This window comes from Zingiber officinale, chromosome 6B (genome assembly GCF_018446385.1).
Source record: "Zingiber officinale cultivar Zhangliang chromosome 6B, Zo_v1.1, whole genome shotgun sequence".
Taxonomy (NCBI): Eukaryota; Viridiplantae; Streptophyta; class Magnoliopsida; order Zingiberales; family Zingiberaceae; genus Zingiber; species Zingiber officinale.
Window position 1 is genome coordinate 112,825,533 of NC_055996.1, and position 24,918 is coordinate 112,850,450.

The 24,918-nt window shown below is 38.6% G+C and overlaps 3 protein-coding genes across 8 annotated transcripts; 2 read left to right on the forward strand and 1 right to left on the reverse strand.

The window, feature by feature from the left end:
* The first annotated feature begins 7 nt into the window (after window positions 1–7).
* LOC121988974 lies at window positions 8–760 on the forward strand. 2 transcript variants are annotated; one of them, XM_042542726.1, is made up of 2 exons: window positions 8–414; window positions 588–735. In XM_042542726.1, exons 1-2 carry the CDS (start codon window positions 287–289, stop codon window positions 733–735), a joined length of 276 nt encoding a protein of 91 aa, XP_042398660.1. In that variant the 5' UTR covers window positions 8–286. The 2 variants fall into 2 exon arrangements, with proteins under 2 accessions (XP_042398660.1, XP_042398659.1); XM_042542725.1 differs by having other exon boundaries at window positions 9–414; window positions 517–760.
* Window positions 460–4,218, reverse strand: LOC121988972 (protein IQ-DOMAIN 3-like). Of its 5 annotated transcripts, none has more exons than XM_042542723.1 (6): window positions 3,938–4,218; window positions 3,409–3,429; window positions 2,807–3,239; window positions 2,369–2,590; window positions 1,205–1,324; window positions 460–1,123 (listed from the first exon to the last, which is right to left on the reverse strand). In XM_042542723.1, exons 3-6 carry the CDS (start codon window positions 3,191–3,193, stop codon window positions 821–823), a joined length of 1,032 nt encoding a protein of 343 aa, XP_042398657.1. In that variant the 5' UTR covers window positions 3,194–3,239; window positions 3,409–3,429; window positions 3,938–4,218; the 3' UTR covers window positions 460–820. The 5 variants fall into 5 exon arrangements, with proteins under 5 accessions (XP_042398657.1, XP_042398656.1, XP_042398658.1 ...); XM_042542722.1 differs by having other exon boundaries at window positions 3,797–4,218; XM_042542724.1 differs by lacking the exon at window positions 3,409–3,429.
* A 7,074-nt stretch (window positions 4,219–11,292) lies between these two features.
* On the forward strand, window positions 11,293–12,113 carry LOC121990546 (40S ribosomal protein S27-2-like). Its single transcript, XM_042544663.1, has 4 exons — window positions 11,293–11,392; window positions 11,481–11,582; window positions 11,671–11,699; window positions 11,803–12,113. The coding sequence occupies exons 1-4, from the start codon at window positions 11,390–11,392 to the stop codon at window positions 11,927–11,929; spliced, it is 261 nt and encodes an 86-aa protein (XP_042400597.1). The 5' UTR covers window positions 11,293–11,389; the 3' UTR covers window positions 11,930–12,113.
* The last annotated feature ends 12,805 nt before the right edge of the window (window positions 12,114–24,918 follow it).

Sequence of the window (24,918 nt, forward strand, 5' to 3'; positions counted from 1 at the left end):
CGTCCGCAGGCGAAGCTGTCGTTTCAGTGACTGAGAAAGGGAGCTTCACTTAGACACTAGAACGAGGACTGTCAGTCCATCGCTCGCCGCCAGCAGGAATCAGCACAGCGTGCATAACAACTATCAGCTGACATCATCCCGCTGAGGCCATCCATTTCTTGCTGGCCTTCTACCAATTTAAAGCTTCGCATGCCTTTACTATCCACAAACCACTGGCAATGGAAAATTTTAGAGTCGAACGGCACAAGCAACGGCAGGCATATGCAGAGAGCTAGAGAGGCTTGAGATGGAGGGTCCGGAGGGATCAAGCAGAGAAGCACCCAGATGGTACCTTCGCAGGGGAGATGACACCGCTGCCTTCCTGCAGGTGTTTGTCTTCAGCTCAGGAAGACTGCGGTCTCATCTGCTGCGCAGGTAGCATGGCTGCTGGTGCATGCACCGTCCTCAACGCTACAATTGTTTTAATTGCTCGCCAAATTTTTATTTAGTTTTGTTTTTTTCTTCTCAAAATCAAAGGTTTGATTACATTCAAAAGCAACATTCAGAAATTCTAAAATGGAATCATAATCCATGGCCAACCGCTGCAGCACAACAAACACGGCTGCTACAAATCCAGACTTCAAATTGGCGGCAAATCAGGCTGAGAACGACCCAACAAAGGCCCCTCAACTGCCTCTATATAAGGCTATACGCTCACGCAACTGTTTGCTTCTTGTTCCTCGCTGCTGCTGGTAGTTACATCTACCGTTGGCGGCCCTGAATGGCGCCTAACGTTTGTGGCAGTCGTAGTACTGCTATTGCTAGCTGAAGGAAGAGATAGTCATTTCTCTGACGAGGAAAGTGATCCTTTCTTAAAAGAGGCACCTACTAGGCTCTCTGATTTCTCCTTGATTGCTGTAGATGGTGTGCTGGTGCGTGGTGCTGCCGGAGGCCGGGCCGACTTCTGAGCTGCTGCTGGTGTCGATTCAAAGTTGGTGTCAGGTTGTTTTGTTGTGGCGGGTATGACTGTGCTTTGGTGATCCCATGGCCTTGCTGCCATCGAGCGTCCCAACCAGCTCCAACCCCATTGCGGATCGCTCGGGTCTGTCAGTGCTTGAGTTAAGGATCTGGTAGAATTCCTCCACTGAGAAAGAAAAAAAAAATAACATAGCAATGAAACACACTATTGAAATGAAAGAAAATAGGGATTAGAAATGCCAACTACCTGATGTGTATATGCATAAGCTAATGTTCTTTCCCTTTTTATAGCAGCTTCTTGTTTGTTCAGTAGATTTTCTTCGATTTTCTCTTTGGATAGAAGACTGCTATCCCAGTCCTCAACAATCTATCATCAAATATGAATCTTCAGTCTACAGCCAGCAAAGTTCAGTTGGGAAGAAAAGAGATGAACAATAGACCAAGAAACAGGATACCAGACGCAACTAAAGATTAACACATGATCAATCTAAAATATTTCTTTTGTGAGCTAAATAATCTATAAAAAGGACAATCCAGGGCATAATGAAATCATGAGATTCTTGATAATGAAAAATATTCAGTCTCATGGTAAAAATAGGCCATATAAACTCAATAAACCTAAGTTATGGCGTCAACTGTTTAATATCGAGTTAACATACTACTTCATGTAGCACTACAAACATTGCTTCCGGTTCTTCATGAGAGGATTAAGTAGTTTTTAGAGGATCTTTCAATAGGCACAGTGTTTAATTTTGAGACAAATGTTGTTGCTATTTGCATAATCACATTCATGAAACAGCAATAAGAATCAGACAGTTTTATCAGATCATTGATTTCAATGTATTCTTTATTCGTGATAAAAATCAATGGTAAGGGCACTTAGGATTGTTTCATAAACTTGGTGGGGATAATTTTACATATACCATTCATTTTATCTCTATCTGCATGGACAGCAGCTATAGCAAAATCAGGCTCATCAAGCTCACTGGTTTCATGCGTTTGAATGTCACTAACATAAGCTCATGTGTACTAAATCATGTGATAAGTATCACGACAACCCCGTATCAGTTGGAAAGAATCCTTGTGAGCATTTCAAGTTCATTTGTCTCCAAGTTAGAACAGAAATACCATCTGAGTGTTTTGATGCAAAGCAGTTCGAGGATAATTATCATGTCATTGCTCCATCTAATTCTAGAAGAAGCATATACCAGAGAAGTAACTATGAAAGTTCTTGATTGAGTTCAGAATTTGAAATTAATTAACATTTTCGTGAAATAGAGTGAAACTCGTCTTCAGCAAATCATCTCATTTACTTATAGCAGTAACCTTTGATGATTTTGTGCTATAAGACCTGTGTAAAAATAATATTGCAGATAGTAACAAAAATAATAATAAAAAAACACATCCGCACCTTAAATTTCTCTAATTCATTTTCACATTTCTGCTGCAAATGCATCTGGAGAGCTTGGTTTTCCTCTGCCATTCTGACCCTCTGTGAATGTATTTGTGCCTGCACTCTAGCCATCGTCTGCATGCACTGCAATGATTTTGTTGTTTGAAACTTGACAGTATTTGCGTCAAGAACTCTCTTCATCCTAACCAGTCCTCTTAAACTTCCCAATCTTTTTCTTGCCTTGACAAAATTTCCAACAAGGTTCATTTTACCATCGTCAATAAACACCATTTAATTGTATATGTTCATCAAAGTTAGAAATCTCAGTAAAAAGTCTACAAGCTCAGTCTTACAGCATAACTAGGTAATCGTATATGTTCAATCAGAAGCATTGAACACTCATTACTATCATTGAATCTGCAAAATAGTTTATTTCAGACGAGCTATGACATGTACCTTGTATCGTCGATAAGCATTCTGGATCCTGAGCACTGCGATCTCTTTTCTTGATTCGCCTGTGTGCCTACTTGCAGAGGTAGCCAGGCGAGGAACCTCGGTTGCAGCTTGAACGGCGACAGCTGCAGCCTCTAAAGCCACAGCACTAGTAAGCGCCATTGAGTAGGCATGCTTGCTCTCTTCTTCCTCCTTCGCTATCATATTAGCTTTCTGAATTGGAGCAGCAACCGATGGATGAGCAGAATCCACAACAGTGGTTTCCACTTCTGTTGTATTGAATGAATCGGAAACCTTGGAACTAACAAGATTATCTTTGAGGTCTCCTCGACAGCAGTAGGGGATGAAAGCTCGCCTGACAGAACTAAACCACTCCCATTTTCTCCCCATTTCCACCTTTTTTTCTCTTGGGCGAATTTTTCCTTCTCAATCACTCCTGAGATTGGAATAGTTGTGCTAACAAAAACAAAAACAAAAACAAAAACAAAAAATCCTAGATCCCGTAGCGTAAACCACAACGACTAGGTTTGCTCCGAGCAAATAACTATCCGATCGTCACGAAGAAATTCCTGCCGAAAAGTAAAAGGAAAATTTCCCTTTCCTACCTTTATTCCCCGTAGTTGAACCTGCAAAAAGGAAAGCCCTTTCGGAGAAATAATCCAATAGAGGCGGAAATCTTACATGGATAGGGGGAAAGAAACAAGAACAGACAGAAACGGAATACCGACTTTCAGTTTCAAGCAAACGACTTTACACAAAAGTTCCATTTTTAACCAAAAGAAAAGGGGGGAAACAGCTCGCGAGGTCATAACAGACATGAAGATGAAGTTTTGCAAATTTCTCTGGCAGCAGAGAAAAGGGGTAAATGACTCAAAAAAGGATCAAACTGGTACCGGCATCGGGAGGAAACAGCAAGTGGAAAGCAACAGGATAATGGATTAATCGCTAAGGGAGCAGTAAAAATCAGATGATACACAAGAAGGCCGTCAATACCTGATAATCCACGTGAAAAGGCAAAACTACCGACAAAGGTCCTCTCTTTCTTCTACACAACGTCAGGGGTAGCAAAATGAAAGATGCAAATAAGCACGAACACGGGAAAGACCGCGGAGAGCCTTTTTACCCTAGACCCACCTCTTTCTCTCCACCAACACGGGGAGAGGAGGAAATCAAAGCCCCAAAGAGCAGATTGCGTCTCGGAGACAGGAATGAGAAAGAGGAGGCCGCTCCGCTCGCCGTTTCGAAGCCCCCTCTCTCTGTCCGCCATGGCCTACCTTGGCAGGAAGAGTTGGTTCAGATTCCACCAGCCTTCTTCCTCGCCCAGTGTCTGCCCTCGGCGCTCGCTTCCTCATTTCTCACTCGCTTTCATGCTTCTACATCGAACGTCCGTCGATGCCGTGATGCCGGATCGGGTATCCGCATGAGGTGGCTACCGTGCGAAATTGTTGATTATTAAAATTAATCAATAAGTTTTTAAATTTATCAAAAAAACACATGCTGCTTTAATATAAAAGACTAACTTTGTACTTCTAACATATAAAAGACTAACTTTTCAACAGTACTTGTAACATATGAATAATATTTTATAAGATTTAATTAATTTTATTTAATATTTTAATATATTTGAAGAAGTGAAAATAAATAATAGATGGTATATTTAAATTTCTTATAATCTCATAAATATACAGGAACTGAAATGAGTACAATCAGAATTCTCTAGGTTCATTAGTGAAGTTCGGTCAAAATCTATTTATGGACATAGAGATCTTATATTACACCTATTTTAGTTCCTATGGATTTTTAATATTACAAAAAGTTTAAATATATTATCCATTATTTATTTCAACTTTTTTGAGATTTTAAAATGTAATAAAAAAGAATCACTAAAAATATCAAAATATGTTATTTTATATTAGACCAAACGTGAGTATGTATCATTCCATATCAAGCCCAATAACCTAATAAAAATAACATTTTTATTTTTAAAATTATATCATCAAAAGTTATAGCTCTGATATTATTTTTTGGATTAAGTAAGACATAAAGTTAGCATATATTAATATCATTTTGCTGCTCTTGATGTTTGCCATAGTATTCTAAGATTTTCCTGAGCTGAAATGTTAGTAGTTACCAGTGATGAACTAGTAGATGATGCCAAAGTTTCATTCTGCAATGCCTGCACTTCACTACAGACTTTAGTGCTTGAAGCTAAGGTTCAAGGTATGATTTCGAAGTCACAACACTGACATATCCTGAAAATATTTCAAAATTACAGGTGTTCTCAGTTTCTCTGAATCTAGTATCATTGTTTCCCTACATACAGACAAATATTTACTCTCCTCATCAAAGCCAAGATCATCATGGAACTTAAAGCATATTTCCTGTTATATAACACATTAGAATTTGTTATTCTTTGCGGCCCTTAAGAAATAAGAAAGTATCAACAAATATAACTTCAAACATAGAGCACCTGAGCTTGATGAAAATCATGGATTTCCTGTCCTTCTATTTCTCTAACTATCCTTAAAGCTTTCTATTTCTCTAACTATTCGTAAAGCCACGCTCTTTCATTTAAGGACCTCTTTAAAGCTTAGTAGTATAAATTTTCTCATTAAATATGCTCTTTACTCCAAACAAAGCAGCATTTGCTTCGCTTCAAACTGATCCCAGTTCCTAAACAAGAGAACTCATCCTTTCAACTTAGTGAAAAAAAATCTCAAAAAACATATGAAAAAAGATGAACAATTTGAAAAAAAATAAATTTCAAAAAGATTATACTCTCAAAAATATACCTAAAATTGGAAAGGAAAAAAGTATATAATGTTATTGAAATAATATAATACCTATTAAATATGGAAGGAGTTCTAATATAAGACATTATAGAATTTCATAATATAAATACAAAAGAAGAAATGACTGAAAAAATAAAGAAGATAAAATGACACCAGAAAAATTAATGAAACATTGCTCTGTTAGCAACCCTATAATCAATAAAAATATAGATGTTATATCAACTATCTATCCATTGTTCCATCAAATATATTCTCTAGCTTAGGACATTCAAGATCCTCTTCATCAGGGACCCGAGGCGTTAGCTCTCTTTCTGTCTCTAGATGATGATGTAGGATCAGAAAGACACTAGGGGAGGTGAATAGAGATCTTAGAAAAAGTTACGGAGTGGAAAACAAAAGCAAAAAAGACAATGATAACACAAGTTAGTTTTACTTGATTCAGAGTCTTCGACGACTCCTACTCTAAGGTCTGCACTCGTCGAGTGTTTTCGTTCGGCAATATACTAATAGTTCAAATGGTTACAAATTGAGTATAGGAACTATATATAGAAATTACCAACAACAAAGAAAGTGAGAAAATCTTGATCGCCGGTTGTCGGAGGATCGTCACAATGTCACAGGAGCTTTTTCAGAGCATCGAACAAAAGTGAAAATCGTAGTAGTTGTTGTCCTCAAGCTCTTGGTCAAAGGCCGTTAAATAGGCCCATTCTGGGTGACTGAAATCCCTCCGGGCACCTGGACCACATGGCTCAGCCAGTCGACGCACTCCACCTCAGCTTGTGGGTGAATTTTCAAGTCCAGGCGCCTGGACCGACTCCCAATGCTTGAACTGCTTGGGTGCCGGCGACACCCGCTTGGGCGAACCCATCCAGGCGCCCTGATCAGGGCTATAAATATAGCTCTGATTCCAAAAGCTAAAAATAACACTTGTAATTGTTTCTAATTCAGTTTAGCTTTGTAGTTGTGAGATTTGACTACTGTAGGAGGCTTTTCCGCCCATAAGAGATTTTAGTGAGCTTTCAACTTTCTTGGATTAACAATCCCCTGATTGTAAACCAAGTAACTTTTACCGTGCCTCATCTTTCTTTAATTAGCTTTTTAATTCTTTTATGCAAGTATTAATTTAATCAAGCTGTAAAGATTGTGAAAGGTGTTTTATTTTTTAAGGATATTCATCCCCTTTAGTCGGCAGCCAAGGACCGACACATTAGAATTTATTTGCCATATATTAAAATTAGATTATTAGTGCATCCCGTACCAATATATGAGAATGTGAAATAACAAAATCAATCAAGACATTTTTGCCCTTCTCATTGGAATGTCCCTTGGTGAATCCATCAAATGACACATCCTAGTAGTTTGGAGAGAAAAAAAAGAATGAATCTAATATATGCAGAGATACAAATAATCAAAATCCAAGATTATTTTAAGAATATAATAAAAAGCAAAATAGATGAAGGATAAATCTCAAAGTAATCAGTATTGAAGAGCATGTCAAAGCATGTAAATATGATAAAGAAGAGCAACAAACGAGACATTCACTCAAGGTCAACTTTCTTGGTGTAATCTACACAATACATGATAACAAACTACTAGATAAAGAACAAACAGATTTTGCATGACATTCTTACTCAATTCAGAGTAACTTTTGACAGCAATATAATAAAAATCTTGAAACATGCAGTAGCATAGATGAGATTGATTCTGACATGACAAAAATTTTCACGTTGGACTTAACATAAAATCATATCAAGTCTAATGTGAGCCTAATATAAAATCATATCAGAACCAATGCGGGTCTGATATAGAATGGTATCAGACCCACGTTGCACTTGATGTGATTCCATATCAGGTTCAACGTGGAGATTTTTGATGATTCTTCCTTATTACATGTTAACACCTTTGAAAAGCCTAAACGAACAATGGATAACATGTTTGAACTTCTTACAACTCTAAAATTTCATAGGAACTGAAAATGATGCAATTTAAGATCTCTAAGTTCATCAATGAATTTTGACCGAAATCCACTGATGAATCTAGAGAGCTCCGATTGCACCCATTTCAGTTCCTGTGAATTTATGAAATTTCAAATAGTTTAAATATGATAGCCATTGTTTATTTCAACTTTTTGAATGTTTTAAAAAGTAATAAAGAAGAATCGCTAAAAACCCTTACGTTGGACCTGATATGGAAATATACCAGGCCCAACGTGGGCCCAACGTGGGCCTGATATGAAATGATATCAGTCCCACAGTGGGCTTGATATGGAATCAAATCAGTCCCAACGTGGAGATTTTTATTGATTCAAGGGAATTCCAACTTAAGTCAATGAAGAATTCAGCTTAGACACATGTACCATTTAACACTGAAATGATTAGGGATCGAATTCAAACTATTGGTGGCCAGAAAATATAATAGAAATTGACACATTTCTAATACATCAATTTCTATTCTCATTCTATTTTTTTTCCTCGGCAGATTTGAATTGGTGTGACAGATGACACTTGTTTCCTAACCTTATTGAGGGTAGGGCTGCAAACGAATTGAGCCGGCTCGCGAGCTTTTCTAGCTGGCTCGAAAAATATTCGATTCGTATTTGAATTTATTGAATTCGAGCCGAACTCGAACATATTCGAACTTTTTTTTGAGCCGAACTCGAGCCCAAATTATATTGTTTGAGCCGCTCGCGAGCCTTAATATTTATTAATATAAGTTAAATATATATTAAATAAATAAATTTCGAGCCTTTCAAACATATTTTCGAGCAATAATTCGAATAGTTCGCGAACATGTTCGAATATTTCGAGCCGAACTCGAACCCGAGCCCTAATTCGAACCGAACTCAAACCAAACATTTTGAAATTTTCGAGCTTCGAATCAAGCTCGAACTCGAATATATCTATTTCGAGCCAAATTCGAGCATTAAATTTTATGCATATTCGCCTCAATTCGATTCGTTTACACTCCTGATTGAGAGTTACATTTACTTCACATAGGTAAGGAGCCAAAACATGGTATATTAACACAAACAGCAGCTCTCTGCATTCACATTTCTGAAGTACCATTTATGAAATAAAGCCTAGCAAAATTCCTTAGATGAATTTGAATGTCTTTAAGATAATAAATAGTGAGTTCATTTGAATGATGGAATAACAAATTATATTGCAAGACAAAAGCTCAATTTAGATTAGCTATTATATAGAATTGTTTTTACGAAGGCGTGACACAAAATAATTTAAACTTGATACGAAGACTTTGTGTTATTGTTCTACCCCATGAGTTGAAACAATATGTTAAGATGGTTGTTGCTTGTGTTCTAGACAATTTGGTGATTCAATCCCAGAGAATTGTGAATCAACTTACTTGTTTTTAGTAGCCTTTGAGATCAGAATTGTTGACCCCATTACAACAACAAGGTTTCTACAGAATTCCAATTCTATTTATTAGAATTCTCCGGTGTCGGTTCCTAAAAATTCTCTACAACATATCCATAATACATTCTCTAGGACTAACTTACAAAACTTAAACTAAAACCTTCACTCCTACTCCATCACAGTATCAATCTGTTACGACCTCCAATCATTAAAATAAATTCCTCATGTTTTTTATTTCTCTTTTTTTTTTTCAATGCTGCCTCAAAGATCAAATGGAAAACTCCATGAACCTCAAGCATATGCACTCATCCCCCACACTTTAAAATGTAATAAAGAAAAATCGCTAAAAATCTTCACGTTGGGCCTGATATGGAATCATATCAGGTCCAATATGAGCTTGATATCATTCCATAACAAGTTCATATTGGGTCTGATATTATTCCATGTAAGGCCCAATATAGAGATTTTGTTGATTATTCATTATTACATTTTAGCACTTTTGAAAAAGTCAAAATAGACAATGGATGATATATTTGAACTCCTTGCAACCCCAAAAATCTATATGAATTGAAATGAGTGCAATATGAAATCTCTATATCCATCAATGGATTTTGATCCCTTGCAACCTCAGAAATCCACATGAATTGGAATAAATGCAATCCGAGATCTCTATGTTCATTAGTGTGTTTTGATTAAAATTCATTGATGGACCTAGAGATCTCAGATTGTACTCATTTTAATTCATGTAAATTTTTGGGGTTGCAAGGAGTTCAAATATGATATCCATTATTTATTTAAGCTTTTCAAAGGTATTGACATATAATAAGGAAGAATCGTCAAAAATCTTCACATTGGACCTGATATGATTCCATATCAAACTCAATATGGACCTGATATGATTTCATATAAGGGATAACGTGAAAATTATTGTCATGCCTGAATCAATCTCATCATGCTATTGCATGTTTCAAGATTTTTATTATGTTGTTGTTAAGATTTAAACTGAATTGTGTAAGAATGCCATGCAAAATCTGTTAGTAATTTATCTATTTGTTTGTTATCATGCATTAAGTAGATTATACCATGAAAGTTGACCTGGAGTGAATGTTCCTCCTGTTGCTCTTCTTTATCAAATTTACATGATATGATTCCATATCAGGATTTGTCGGTGTTGTGACTTCTAAATCATACCCTGAACCTTCAAGCATCAAAGTCTATAGTGAAGGACAAGCATTGCAAAATGAAACTTTGGCATCATCTACTAGTTCATCACTAGTAACTACTAACATTTCAACTCAAGAATATCTTAGAATAGTATGACAAACATCAAGAGCAGCAAAATGATATCATTATATGTTAACATTATGTCTTACTTAATCAAGAAAATAATACAAGAGCTATAACTTTTGATGGTATAATATCGAAGATAAAAATGTTGTTTTCATTAAGTTGTTGGGTCGTATATGAAATCATATATATAAGCCTAACGTGGATCTAATATGGAATGATATCAGACTCACATTTCATATCAGACCCAAGGTGGAGGTCTTTAGCGATTTTATAACATTTTAATACATTTGGAGAAGTTGAAATAAACAATTGATAGCATATTTGAACTTTTTACAATCTCATAAATCCACAAAAACTAAAATAGGTGTAATATAAGATCTTTAGGTCCATTAGTATGTTTTGACCGAAATCCATTAATAGAATTAGAGAGTTCCAATTGCACCAATTTCAATTCTTGTATATTTCTGAGATTACAAGGAGTATAAATATGATATCCATTATTTATTTCAGTTTATCTAAATGTATTAAAATATTATAAAAAATTAACTAAATCTTATAAAATGTTTTTCATATGTTATGCATGCATGAAAGAGAAGAGATGAGAGGAAAAATAAGAGAAGTTACATGCATAGGAGTAAGGAAAAAGTAGAGAGAAAAATGATAGAAAAAATAAAATTGGTCGAAAAAATCGATTTTGCGAAGGGTCAAATGGGAAGTATATTTAAAAATATGTGTCTTTTAGTAAATAACAAAGTACCATATGCTTTTTGATAAATTCAAAAACTTGAGTCTCAAATTGTCGAATTTTAAATATTAGAATATTATATTATGCATATAATTTAATATATTTTATAGATGTTATTTTATTTAAAAAATAAGAACTTTAATAAATTTGAAAATAAATATTGTGTGCTCGCTGTAATATTCTTGTAAAATAAAAAGTATTTTTAACGAATGAGCGGTCAAGATAACAACTAGAAGATCTAACGGCAAAAAAACCTCCCATCGATCTATAAATATGAGCCTTCTCTAGGTTTTAAGACCCCTCTCGCTGCCGCCGTATATCAAATTAACACAGCCTCCGCGGCCGCCATTGTCAAGTTCTCGAGAGCCCGGGTTCCGCCGCCGACATGGTAAGCGCTACGTTTTTTCATCGCTTATTGTTTTCACCTTTGGTTGTTTTTTTATCGCTTATTGTTTTTACCTTTGGTTGCTGATCAGCCTCTCCCGAATGATATCGATCTCCTAAATCCTCCAGTCGAGCTTGAGAAGAGGAGGCACAAGCTCAAACGTCTCGTTCAGTCGCCCAACTCCTTCTTCATGGTATTTCTCTCATGGTCTTGATGGAATTTCCATTTCTGAACCATTTTCCTCTCGTTGCTTTCTCGCCGACTAATCATTTGAGACGCAGGATGTCAAGTGTCAAGGCTGCTTCAACATGTAAGACCTTATAGCATCAGCTAATTCGATTCAAGATTTGATCTTTCCTTGGTCGTGTTTATTGTATGTGCCTCAATTCGTGTTCTTGTTGCTCTATCTGCAGAACTACTGTCTTTAGCCACTCGCAGACCGTTGTAGTGTGTGGAAACTGCCAGACCGTTCTCTGCCAGCCGACTGGAGGGCGTGCCAGGCTCACTGAAGGATGCTCCTTCAGGCGCAAGGGAGACTGAGCATTGTTTTCATCCTTACTCAGTTCATCGTCATCCGTGATTCCCAAGGATCCAGTGATTCATATCTTAGGGTTATTCAATGGTCTTTTAAGAGACATGGTTTTGTTGTTCCGATATACCTTTTTTATTGCATCTTTTGTTGATCTATGGATAATTTAATGAAATTATTATCTTAATTATCAAATTATCCTTCTCTAAACGTATGAAGTTGAGTGATTGTCAATCTTTTTTGCATGCGTTATGGTGGCATCCTTATTGGAAGTAAGGGTGTAAATCAACTGAATCGAGTTATATATATTGAAAAATCTAAGGCTATTGAAAAATCTAAGTAGTTATATTCGATCGAATTTAGTATGAAATAGTTATATTCGATCGAATTTAGTATGAAATAGTTATATTTGACTTCGGAGTTCGAAAAATTTAAAGTTTTATGTTCACATTATTCAAAGGGTTTGAAATTGAATTGAAACATTCGAATATGTTTGTGAATTATTCACATTATTATTCAAAAATAAGAATTCAAAAAAATTAAAATTTATTTATTTAATATTTATTTATTTTATATTAATAAAATATTAAGATTTGCAAATGGTTTGTGAACTATCGAATAATAAGTTTAGTTTGAAAAAAAAATTGAATGGGTTGGAGTTCAGTTTGGATTTGATAAATTCGAATAAAAGCTCTCCTCAATTTGTTTGCAACCTTAATTGGAAGTGCTTAAGTTGTTTGCAACCCTAATTGGAAGTGCTTAAGTGGTTGCATTAACCATTTGACTGATTGAATCAGAAGATATTGGATTATGTTAAATCCAGTGATACTTTTTAATATCTTTCTCTAAACGTATGAAGTTGTTGATGTTGGTGCAACCTTAGGTCAAGGTTGACCTGGTTGACCCGACTCGAGTTGACGTGACTCGAGTTGTATTTTGATGTTTGACTTGGGAAGATTGTCGGTGCAACCTTAGGTCAAGGTTGACCTAGTTGTGTTGCATGTTGATGTTTGACACTCGTGAGAGAGTTCTATTCTTGATGTGGGACAAGAATAGATGTTTGGGAGATTATTGGTGCAACCGTAGGTCAAGGTTGACCTGGTTGACCTGATTCGGGAAAAGTCCAAGTATGGAGACTTGGCACTGGAAAAGTCCAAGTATGGAGACTTGGCACGGAAAAGTCCAAGCAGGGAGCTTGGCACGCGAAAAGTCCAAGTATGGAGACTTGGCACTGGAAAAGTCCAAGTATGGAGACTTGGCACTGGGAAAGTCCTAACTGGGATGTTAGGCAGTTGGAAAGTCCTGGTGAGTGAAGCCAGGCAGTGGAAAGTCCTAACTGGGATGTTAGGCAGTATGGAAAGTCCTGGTGAGTGAAGCCAGGCAGTGAGAAAGTCCTAACTGGGATGTTAGGCAGTGTGGAAATCCTGGTGAGTGAAGCCAGGTGAAAGTCCTGGTGAGTGAAGCCAGGCAAGGGAAAATCCAGATGGATCAGGGATGATCGGACTTCTGGTGTTGGAAAGTCCAAGTAGGTCAAAGGGATTGACCGGACACTTGGCAGGGAGTTCTAGCAGGTCAAGGGAGTGACCAGATGCTAGGGATGAAGTACCAATAGGTCAAGGTTGACCGGATATTGGTTTGAAGTCTTGGGACTTGGTTTGGGCAAAACCAAGCTCGGATCGGTCACCGGACCGATCGGATGATCTGTTGCTCGATCGATGCGGTGATCGATCAAGCTCTCGATTCTTGATCGATGCGGTGACCGATCGATTAGTTCTGATCGATGCGCGGGCCGATCGAACAACGATCGAGCGCGAAAGAAGTTCGGGAGAAGAAGCTGATCGGTCTACGGACCGATCGGGAGGTTCCCTGATCGGTCCACCGATCGGACTTCTGATCGGTCCATGGACCGATCGGGACGGAACAGAAGCGAAGGAATGGATCGGTCCGTGGACCGATCCACATGGAGCTGATCGGTCCACGCCGATCGAGCACTAGCCGCGACACAACGGCTGATTTCTTCTGTTTTCTTCGCTTTCTTCGCGGGTTATAAAAGGAGGGCTGCTGCGAGCCTCCTTCTTCTTCTTCGTCCTTCTTCCGGTTGCTAAGTGCTTGCTGCTTGAGCTTTGTTGAGCTCGTCCAAGCTTCGCGTGAGCTTCCGTGGATCACCTGCTGTTGTAGGCGCTTGGAGCTGTTGCTTCATCCAGTCGACAAGAAGGCAAGCTAGGGTTATTACATTCTTGTATTGTACTTAGTTTTCTTGCTGTATTCTTGTACTTCTGTTTATCTTGCTGTTGCAAGACATTGTGGCGAGGTTTCTCCACCCAGAAGGAGTTTGATTTAGCCGGTTTTCCGGGGACTCATCCACCGACGGATTGATAGGCTTCGTCCACCTTACGGACACGCCGAGGAGTAGGAGTTTCATCTCCGAACCTCGTTACATCGACGAGTTTGAGGTTTGATCTTTCCGCTTTCGTTTCTTTGTTTTATTTTCCGCTGCGCTAACCCTTATTGTAGAAAGAAACGAGAAATTTGGGGTCGGCTATTCACACCCCCCTCTCTAGCCGCGTACAAAGGATCCTAACAAGTGGTATCAGAGCGAGGCCGCTCTTCATCGGATCAACACCCGTGGGAGCAAAGCTAGAGAATGGATCTCTATGGAGAAGATGTCACCATTCCACCCTTCTACGAATGTGGCGACTTCGCGTATTGGAAGGTAAGGATGAAGTACTTTCTTATGACTAACATAATGAATTGGTTTTGTGTACAAGAAGGTTTTACTCCTCCGGTGGATAAGGAAGGAAAACCACTTGAGAAGAAGGAGTGGACAAGAGAACAAATTCACAAATCCGAAATCAACGAAGAGGTAACGAGAATAATTGAATTTTCATTGCCTACTAACATCTTGTGTAAGATAGGTTACAACAATGCCAAGGAATTATGGGATAACTTGGCCAAGTACCATGAGGAGAGCTCCACTTCAAGCCATGGAGAGGAGCCTAGTGAGCCAAGTAGCTCACATCATGGAGGGAGCAAATTAGAAGTTGAGGGTTACTCAACATCTAAGGACGAAGAGGAGGAAAGTTCTTCTTCAAGTTCGGAGCAAGAAGAAGAAGCTTCTACCTCCGAAAGAGATGAAGAAGAGAGCTCGCATCCACCCTCAACCCTAGGTAACTCGAGCAATTTAAGTTCAATTAAATTACACATTATGTGCTTTGAGTGTAGGGAACATGGACATTACAAGAGTAAGTGTCCAAAGAGGGTAAGAAAGACTCCACCGGCGCCAAAGGTCAAGGAAGCCGGAGTCCCGATACGTAAAGGCAAGGAGCACGTGGTGTGCTTCCAATGCAAGCAAAGGGGACACTATAGGAGCCAATGTCCGAGGGGGAGGCAACCTCACAAGGGCAAGAGACCGGGCACATCGATAGGGGGAGCTAAGGCAAACCCTAAGGTAACCTCTAAGGTTCATTATTGCAATTCTAATAAAACTCATGCTAGTAGTTTTGTTGCAATTGTTAATAATGATAAGCATGTTAACTTTAGGAACCAATACATGTGCTTAGGAGCTAAACATGTTAGCCTAGGTAAGGATAACACTAGAAATACCAACCCTAGGATTAACGCTTCTAAAGTTAAGGAAAACCTAGGTAGAAATCCCAAGAAGACTAGACACATGCCTAGGAATATCTCAAGAGAAAATGACAAATTAAAACTTGAGGTATTGGAGAGGGAAAATCAAGTCTTGAGGTCAAGACTTGATAATTTAGAAAAGGCTCTTAAAAACATGGAGAAGTCATCTCTAGGGTTTAAGAGTCAAAAACCCAAGTCCAAGGACAAGAAAGGTTTGGGTCACAAACCTAAGTCCCAAATGGTCAAGCCCACTTACCACAATGTTCCATTTGATTATGGAACAAAACCTAGGGCTAGGAAGACCATTACCAAGGTTACAAGGGGAGTCACCCCTATAGTTGACCTTGATGAGACCCAAATGACCAAGGCTTCAAAGCCTAAGAGGGTCATTAGGAGGGTTGCTAGGGAAGTTATCCCTAGTGAATATTTAGTGAACCCAATGAGCTCTAATAGGTATTGGGTTCCTAGGAGCATCTTCTCTATCCCATAGATGGGTTAGAGAGTGTCAACTCCAATTAGAAGGGTAGTTAACCCAACTTTGAGGAAATTGACACTCAAGGAGCATTTTCAAGGTCTTGATAACCCTTGAAAATGAAAAAGGATTATTATTTACTCCTTAAAGAGTAAATTGTGCCATATTTGAAAAATATCGATTTTAATCTTATTTGGCACAATTTAAGAAAACCTAGAGAAATACCATAATTGGGATTTTGGTTGTCTCTTAGGGATATATGGGCAATCTAGGGTTAGATTCTAAGTTAGCTAAGGCTAAGGATACTTAGATAGGGAATTTAGGTATTTTATTTGTGCTAACTTGCCATGATTGGTTGCCATATGCCATGCCATGACATCATATTTATTTTATTATCATTTGAAATGTCATGATAATGCTTAGGTTATCTATATGTCATGTGTTAGTTTCGTTTCAAACTTTATGCCATGACATCATGACATTGGCACATGTTTTCATTTATGATACCATTTTATGCCATGTCATCATCTCTTGCATTAGTAATCAATTGAATTGATTTAAGGATGAAAAACACACTTTGATATTGAGATCAAATTTGTGTTTAGAAAATGCATGAGACCTTAGTCTAAGATACCTAAACCCATATCTCACATCAAAATTGACTTGGATGTGTTTGATACACTTTAGATGTGTGTGAGATATTAGGATCATGAGTTAGGATCAAGGTGCATAGTCCTTGTACCTAGATGACCCTAATTCAAGAAATTAAGGATCATAGGGAAAGCTTGTGTACAAGTCATGTACATCTAGCCCTAAGATTATGGTCCTAAATTCAAATGGTTTTAAAATCATTTTGAAATTGATTTGGAAAACCTTGATGAAGCCATCTTAGTGATTGCATTCATCATTGAACATTGTGATACAAAGTTGACTTAACTTTGAACTATTTCAAAGTTTTTGAACTTTGTATCAAGATTGAAAAATGGAAACTATTTTCATAGAAAATTATTTTTCCGTGATAGTATATGGTATGAGGAGTGTATCCTCAAAATTTTACGATTTTTGGAATTTTCTGGAATTTATTAGGAGTTTCTGAATTTCCGGGAAGGGAAATCAGAAATCTCTGATTCAGAGTGTATGGACCCGTTACGGATCAGACACTGATCGGTCTCGGACCGATCGCTCCATCCTTGTGTGAAGCGTGATCGGTCCGGGGACCGATCCAGGTAATCCTGGCACGCGAGCCCGCTACTGATCGATTTTCTGATCGGTCCAGCGAAATTTCAGCTGGAAGTTGGGTTTTGTGGATTTCTAAAGGTTTGAAACTCGCCAAGACATTGTTGGTGCAATGGTCAAGGGGGAGTTGACCTTTAGGGGAAGTTTTACCTAATTGTCAAGGGGGAGTTGACTTTTAGGGGGGATTTTTACTCCAAAAGACTTTTAAGGATTAGTGATATGAGATTATCACTAAGTTGATTGTTGAGTTTAGTATCAAGGGGGAAATTAAGAGTTTCAAATGAAAGGTATGGGACTTTCATTAGGAAGAAACTCTTGACCTTGATACCCTCCTAATTCTTTTTGATGTGTGTCAAAAAGGGGGAGAATTATTGGGGAACCCAAGTTAGGTTATCGGGTTAACCTAAGTTTGGGGGAGAAACGTTCAAGGGAGAATATTGGAGTTTGGAAAGAATGTTCAAGGAAGAACATTGGAAAACCTGAGTTAAGGCTATCGGTTTAACCTAACTTGATTATGGTTTTGTCAAACATCAAAAAGGGGGAGATTGTTGGTGCAACCTTAGGTCAAGGTTGACCTGGTTGACCCGACTCGAGTTGACGTGACTCGAGTTGTATTTTGATGTTTGACTTGGGAAGATTGTCGGTGCAACCTTAGGTCAAGGTTGACCTAGTTGTGTTGCATGTTGATGTTTGACACTCGTGAGAGAGTTCTATTCTTGATGTGGGACAAGAATAGATGTTTGGGAGATTATTGGTGCAACCGTAGGTCAAGGTTGACTGGTTGACTGATTCGGGAAAAGTCCAAGTATGGAGACTTGGCTGGAAAAGTCCAAGTATGGAGACTTGGCGGAAAAGTCCGAGGAGCTGATTGGCGAAAAGTCCAAGTATGGAGACTTGGCTGGAAAAGTCAAGTATGGAGACTTGGCTGGAAAGTCCTAAGCGGGATGTTAGGCGGTTGGAAAGTCAGGTGAGTGAAGCGAGGCGGTGGGAAAGTCCTAATGGATGTTAGGCGGTATGGAAAGTCCCGGTGAGTGAAGCCAGACGGTGAGAAAGTCCTAACCGAGATGTTAGGCGGTGTGGAAATCACGGTGAGTGAAGCCGGTGAAAGTCCCGTGAGTGAAGCGAGGCAAGGAAAATCCAGATGGATCATGATCGGACTTCGGTGTTGGAAAGTCCAAGTAGGTCAAAGGATTGACCGGACACTTGGCGAGGAGTTCTAGCAGGTCAAGGGTGACGGATGCTAGGGATGAAGTACCAATAGGTCAAGGTTGACCGGATATTGGTTTGAAGTCTTGGGACTTGGTTTGGGCAAAATCCGCCGGATCGGTCACCGGACCGATCGGTGATCTGTTGCTCGATCGGTGCGGTGACCGATCGGATACAACAAGCTCTGTTCGATTCTTGATCGATCGGTGACCGATCAGATTAATTCTGATCGATGCGCGGCCGATCGGACAACGATCGAGGCGAAAAGTTCGGAGAAGAGCCCGATCGGTCTACGGACCGATCAGAGGTTCCCGATCGATCCGGACCGATCAGGAGCTTTCCTGATTGGTCCATGGACCGATCGGGGGCGGCGAGTTAGGAATGGATCGGTCTGTGGACCGATCCACATGGAGCCTGATCGGTCCACAGACCGATCCAGGCACTAGCCGTTGCGACACAACGGCTAGATTTCTTCTGTGTTTTCTTCGCTTTCTTCGCAGGTTATAAAAGGAGGGCTGCTGCTGCGAGCCTCCTGCTTCTTCTTCTTCGTCCTTCTTCCGGTTGCTAAGTGCTGCTGTGCTTGAGCTTTGTTGAGCTCGTCCAAAGCTTCGCGTGAGCTTCCGGCTGGATCACCTGCTGTTGTAGGCGCTTGGAGCTGTTGCTTCATCCAGTCGACAAGAAGGCAAGCTAGGGTTATTACATTCTTGTATTGTACTTAGTTTCTTGCTGTATTCTTGTACTTCTGTTTATCTTGCTGTTGCAAGACATTGTGGCGAGGTTTCTCCACCCAGAAGGAGTTTGATTTAGCCGGTTTTCCGGGGACTCATCCACCGACGGATTGATAGGCTTCGTCCACCTTACGGACACGCCGAGGAGTAGGAGTTTCATCTCCGAACCTCGTTACTTCGACGAGTTTGAGGTTTGATCTTTCCGCTTTCGTTTCTTTGTTTTATTTTCCGCTGCGCTAACCCTTATTGTAGAAAGAAACGAGAAATTTGGGGTCGGCTATTCACACCCCCCTCTCTAGCCGCGTACAAAGGATCCTAACAGTTGAGTTAATTGAAAATCTTGTTTGAGTGATTGTCAATTTGGAAGTACTTAAATCTGACAAGAGGTGTGATGAATCTTCCCTACTGTCTGTAATGACAACAACAAGGGACCGGATCTTCTGGACCCATTTTCCCTGGTTCGCCCCTGGACCACACAGCTGATATAAAACTTTCCTCTCACGTGACAAACACGTGCACGCGCTAACGCTCCAAAAGTCCCAAAAGCCATAGCATCTCGAACTCTCCTCCCTCCACCGTCGTCTACGGCCTCCCTCCCTCCGAGATGTTGTGTCCCTCCAGCAGCCCCCTCCCTCCGACGTTGTGTCCCTCCAGCAGCCCCCTCCCCCCTCCCCCCTCCCTCCGACGTTGCCGCCCTCCAGCGGCCTCCTTCCAGCGGGAGGGAGGCAGCGGGAGAGGGAGACGACGCTAGGAAGGTGAGGAGGACGGACGGGAAGAAGTGGAGATGCTCAAGAGAGGTTGTGGTAGGCCAAAAGTATTGCGAGCTGTTGGTTGCTACTCGGAAAGCCTAGAGGTTCCACTGTACAAAAATTTTGTACAAAGGTCTGAACCTTTTCCTAGCTACCATGTGTTCTTTTAAATTAAATTTTGGATCGCCTGCGGAACTTAACACGTTTGATCCAAAACTTAATCTATTTGTTCTTTTAGGTTTTGACTTGGATCTCCTGCGGAACTTAACACGTTCGACCCAAATCACCTTAAGTTATTAATTCCATTAAATATTAATTTCCATAATTGGTTCCCAGTACTGACGTGGCGAGGCACATGGCCTTCTTGGATATGGGAGCAACCACCACCGACTAGACAAAACCTTTTATAGAAATCTAATATTTAATTTCCTAAAATAACTTTAGGTTAACCGAAAAGAACAATCAAATCACAAGGAAAAATAAAACAAAAGAACACAACTTCGAAAAACATATTCGAAATACTAGAATTGTAAGCCTCTTGTATTTGGTATTATTTCCATAAATAACTAGCATGATGCGGAAAGAAAAATTACTAGTTATACCTTTTAGAAAGACCTCTTGATCTTCTACCGTATTCCTCTTCTAACCTCGGACGTTGTGTGGGCAACGATCTTCCGAGATGAGAATCCACCAAAGCACCTTCTTCTCCTTTCTTCAAGTTTCGGCCAAGCACAAAGCTTCGAAAAGATGAAGATCTTTTTCCACCAACCAAGCTCCAAGGGATACAAGCTTTCTCTCCTTCTTCTTCTTCTTCTTCTCCAAGTAGTATCCGGCCACCACAAGAGCTCCAAGCAAATAGAGAAGGTTCGGCCACCACCAAGAGGAAGAAAGGAAGAGAGGTTGGCCGGCCACAACACCAAGGAAAAGAGGGAGAGAAATAATAGAGGTTGTTCACTATGAAGCCTTCTCTACCCCCTCTTTTATAATCCTTGGTCTTGGCAAATAAGGAAATTTAATTAAAAACTTCCTTAATTCTTTTGCCATGAAAAGGAAAAATTTATTTAATTAAAAACAATTTTCCTTTTCTCAATTTACATGGCCGGCCACACCAAAGCTACAAACAAGGAGAGTTTTAATTAATTAAAACTTCCTAATTTGTCTCCAGAAATTTATAAAATTTCTCCAATAATTTAATCCCTTCATGATTGGTTTATAAAAAGGAAATTTAATAAATTAAAATCTTTCTTTTAAACATGTGGATAAAAAGAAAGTTATCTCTAAAAATTAAAATCTCTTTTAATCTACAAATAAGGAAAGATATCAAATCTTTTCTCAATCTTTTGTAGAAACTAATAAAAGAGAATTATTCATTTTTAAACTTTCTTTTAAATCATGAACATGGTTAAAAAGGAAAGTTTTCTTAAAATTTAAAATCCTCCTTTAATCAACAAATAAGGAAAGATTTCAAATTTTAAACTCTCTTTTAAACATGTAGATGATTTACAAATAAGGAAAGTTTTTACCAAAAATTAAAACCATCCTTTTAATCTACAAATAAGGAAAGAGATTAATCTCTTCTCTTAATCTTTTGTAGAAAATTATAAAAGGAAATTTTTAATTTTTAAACTCTCTTTTAAAATCATGATATCCACATAAGAAATAATTTTAATAAAAATCCTTTTAATATTCTAGTGGCAGCCACCTAAGCTTGGGACCCAAGCTTTGGCCGGCCACCTACATGGCTCATCCACTTGGTCTTGGCCGGCCCTAGCTTGGGTTCCAAGCTAGCTTGGCCGGCCCCATTGGATGGGTAAGAAGGTGGGTATGCGGTGGGTATAAATCTCTATATACTAGAGGCTACGATAGGGACCGAGAGGAGGAATTGGTTTTGGTCTCCCGATGAAATTAAGCATCCCGTGTTCGCCCCGAACACACAACTAAATTTCATCAATAATAATTCATTCCACTAAAGAACTATTATTGAACTACCGCACCAATCCCAAATTACATTTTGGGCTCCTTCTTATTATGAGTGTGTTAGTCTCCATGTGTTTAAGATAACAAATGTCCACTAATTAAGTAAGTTACTGACAACTCACTTAATTAATATCTAGCTCCAAGAGTAGTACCACTCAACTTCATCGTCATGTCGGACTAAGTCCACCTGCAGGGTTTAACATGACAATCCTTATGAGCTCCTCTTGGGGACATTCTCAACCTAGATCACTAGGACACAGTTTCCTTCTATAATCAACAACACACACTATAAGTGATATCATTTTCCAACTTATCGGGCTTATTGATTCATCGAACTAAATCTCACCCATTGATAAATTAAAGAAATAAATATCAAATATATGTGCTCGTTATTATATTAGGATTAAGAGCACACACTTCCATAATAACTGAGGTCTTTGTTTCTTTATAAAGTCAGTATAAAAGAAACGACCTCTAATGGTCCTACTCAATACACTCTAAGTGTACTAGTGTAATTATATAGTTAAGATAAACTAATACCTAATTACACTACGACCTTCCAATGGTTTGTTCCTTTCCATTATGGTCGTGAGCTACTGTTTATAATTTGTACTGATAACATGATCCTCTGTGTGTGACACCACACACCATGTTATCTACAATATAAATTAATTGAACAACTACATTTATCATAAATGTAGATATTTGACCAATGTGATTCTTATTTCTAGATAAATGTTTATACCAAAAGCTAGGCTTTTAGTATACACTCTAACAATCTCCCACTTATACTAAAAGACTAAGCTGCCATATCTGCTGCCATACATCTGATTCCCAACCCTTCAACATGTCCATCAAAAGCTCTCGCCTTAAGGACCTTAGTGAAAAGATCTATAGGTCATCATCTGATGTATTCTAGGCAGCAACAACTTCTCCTCGTTTATACGATTTCTCGTATTGGGTGGTACTTGCGCTCTATTGTGTGTACTTGCCTTTATAGACTTATGGTTTCTTCGAGTTTGCTACTGCACCAATATTATTACAATAAATTGTAATAATCTTTGGACAAACCAGAAATCATATCTAAGTCTATCTTGAGGTTATTGAGTCATTCAACTTTTATGGCTACCTCAGAGGCTTGCCATATACTAAACTTCTATGGTGGAGTCCAGAAAAACACCTATGCTTATCACTCTTCCATAGTTATGACTTTACCTCCTAAAGTAAACACAAAACCCCGAGGTTGACTTATTATTGTCCCTATCCGATTGGAAGTCAAAATCCATGCAACCCACAAGGACCAAATTAACTGCCTTGTAAGCTAGCATATAATCTCTAGTGCCTCTAAGGTACTTCAATATATGCTTTACTGCAGTCCACTGTCCTTGTCCAGAGTTACTTTGATATCTGCCAACTATGCCCTTGGCAAAACAGATTTCTTATCTCGTGCATAGCATTCATTAGGCTTCCGACAGCCGAAGCATAAAGAACTGCCTTTATTTCCTTTATCTCCTTTAATGTCTACAGAGACATATCTTTAGATAAAGTTACTCCATCCTGAAAAGATAAAAAACCTTTCTTGGAGTTTTGCATGCTTTAAAACGAGCAAGGACTTTTCCGATGTATGAAGCTTGGGATAAGTAAAATATTCTTTTCTTGCGATCCCTTATTACTTTGATCTCAAGAATATATACATTCTCCCAAGTCCTTTATATCTAATTGTTTGGACAACCATACCCTTACTTCTGACAACATTTTGATATTGTTTCCAACTACCAAAAATGTTATCTACGTATAGTACAAGAAATACCACCACGCTTCCATCACACCTTTTGTATACACAAGACTTATCCGGTTACTAAATAAATCCATAGGTCTGAATTACTTTGATAAACCGGATGTTCCAAGACCTTGAAGCTTTGCCTCAGTCCATAGACTGATTGAGCTTTACACAAGATGCTCTTAGCCCTTTGCAATGAACCCTTCTGGTTGCTTTATATGGATGCTTTCTTCAAGACTTCCATTAAGGAATGTTGTCTTGACATCCACTTGCCAAATAGATAAAAGAATCCGGATAGACTTAAGCATGGCTACCAGTGAAAAAAGTTTCCTTTTTCATCAAGCCTTGCTTTGAAGGTTTCAACCTTCCTGTCTATCCCTCTTTTCTTATTATAGACCTTTTACACCCAAAGGCTTTTACACCACTTGGTGGTTCTATAAGCTTCCAGATTTTATTAGAATACATATATTCTAATTCTATTATTCATTACTCTTTGCCAAGATGCTGCATATTTATCTTGGAGTGCTTCGTCATATGTCCGGAGATCAGGTTTATGTCCTTCAGGGATCGAGTCCAAAAACTCTCCCAAAACATGAACCTATTTAGGTTGCCTAACAACCCTCCCACTATGACAAGACACTTTATGCAATTGTGTATCATTTGTGATACGTGTTGCAGTTTTCTTGTGGTATCTCATCTTGTACCGTTGGTACTAGGTTAGACATGCCCTTTATTATTTCCTTAAGAACAAATTTACTTATGAGCACGTGGTTCATTATATAGTCCTTTTCTAAAAATCAGTCATTGATGCTAACAATGACCTTCTGATTTTTAAGACTATAAACCTACTTTTGTTTATCTAGGATAACTTACAAACAAGTGAACTCCTATCCAACTTATCATTGTCTCTCTATAACATATGTGCTGGATTTCCCGAATCCGAATATGCTTCAAAATAGGTTTTCACCTATTCAGCAATTCTATATGAGTAGAGAGTTCTAACTTGGAAGGTACTATGTTCACTTTCGTTTTCAGAGTTTATCCTTAAAACAAATTTGGTAATTTTCTGAATAACTCATCATCTATCTAATTATTCCATAAGAGTCCTTTACCTTCTTTCTACTACACCATTATGTTGGGGTGTACCAGATGCAGTTAGTTGGGATTGAAATCCAACTTCTGATAAGTGACTCCTAAAATCTCTCAAGAGGTACTTGCCACTACG

Bases quoted from the DNA above. Each gene is read 5' to 3' on its own strand.
- LOC121988974 (XM_042542725.1), top strand. From the start codon at position 287: ATGGAGGGTCCGGAGGGATCAAGCAGAGAAGCACCCAGATGGTACCTT. The intron at 415-516 runs GTAGCATGGCTG...TCAAAATCAAAG, and splicing joins CGGTCTCATCTGCTGCGCAG to GTTTGATTACATTCAAAAGC.
- LOC121988972 (XM_042542724.1), bottom strand. From the start codon at position 3,193: ATGGGGAGAAAATGGGAGTGGTTTAGTTCTGTCAGGCGAGCTTTCATC. The intron at 2,591-2,806 runs GTACATGTCATA...AATTTTGTCAAG, and splicing joins ATGCTTATCGACGATACAAG to GCAAGAAAAAGATTGGGAAG. The intron at 1,325-2,368 runs GTGCGGATGTGT...ATTTGATGATAG, and splicing joins ATGAATTAGAGAAATTTAAG to ATTGTTGAGGACTGGGATAG.
- LOC121990546 (XM_042544663.1), top strand. The intron at 11,583-11,670 runs GTATTTCTCTCA...TTTGAGACGCAG, and splicing joins CGCCCAACTCCTTCTTCATG to GATGTCAAGTGTCAAGGCTG. The intron at 11,700-11,802 runs GTAAGACCTTAT...CTCTATCTGCAG, and splicing joins TGTCAAGGCTGCTTCAACAT to AACTACTGTCTTTAGCCACT.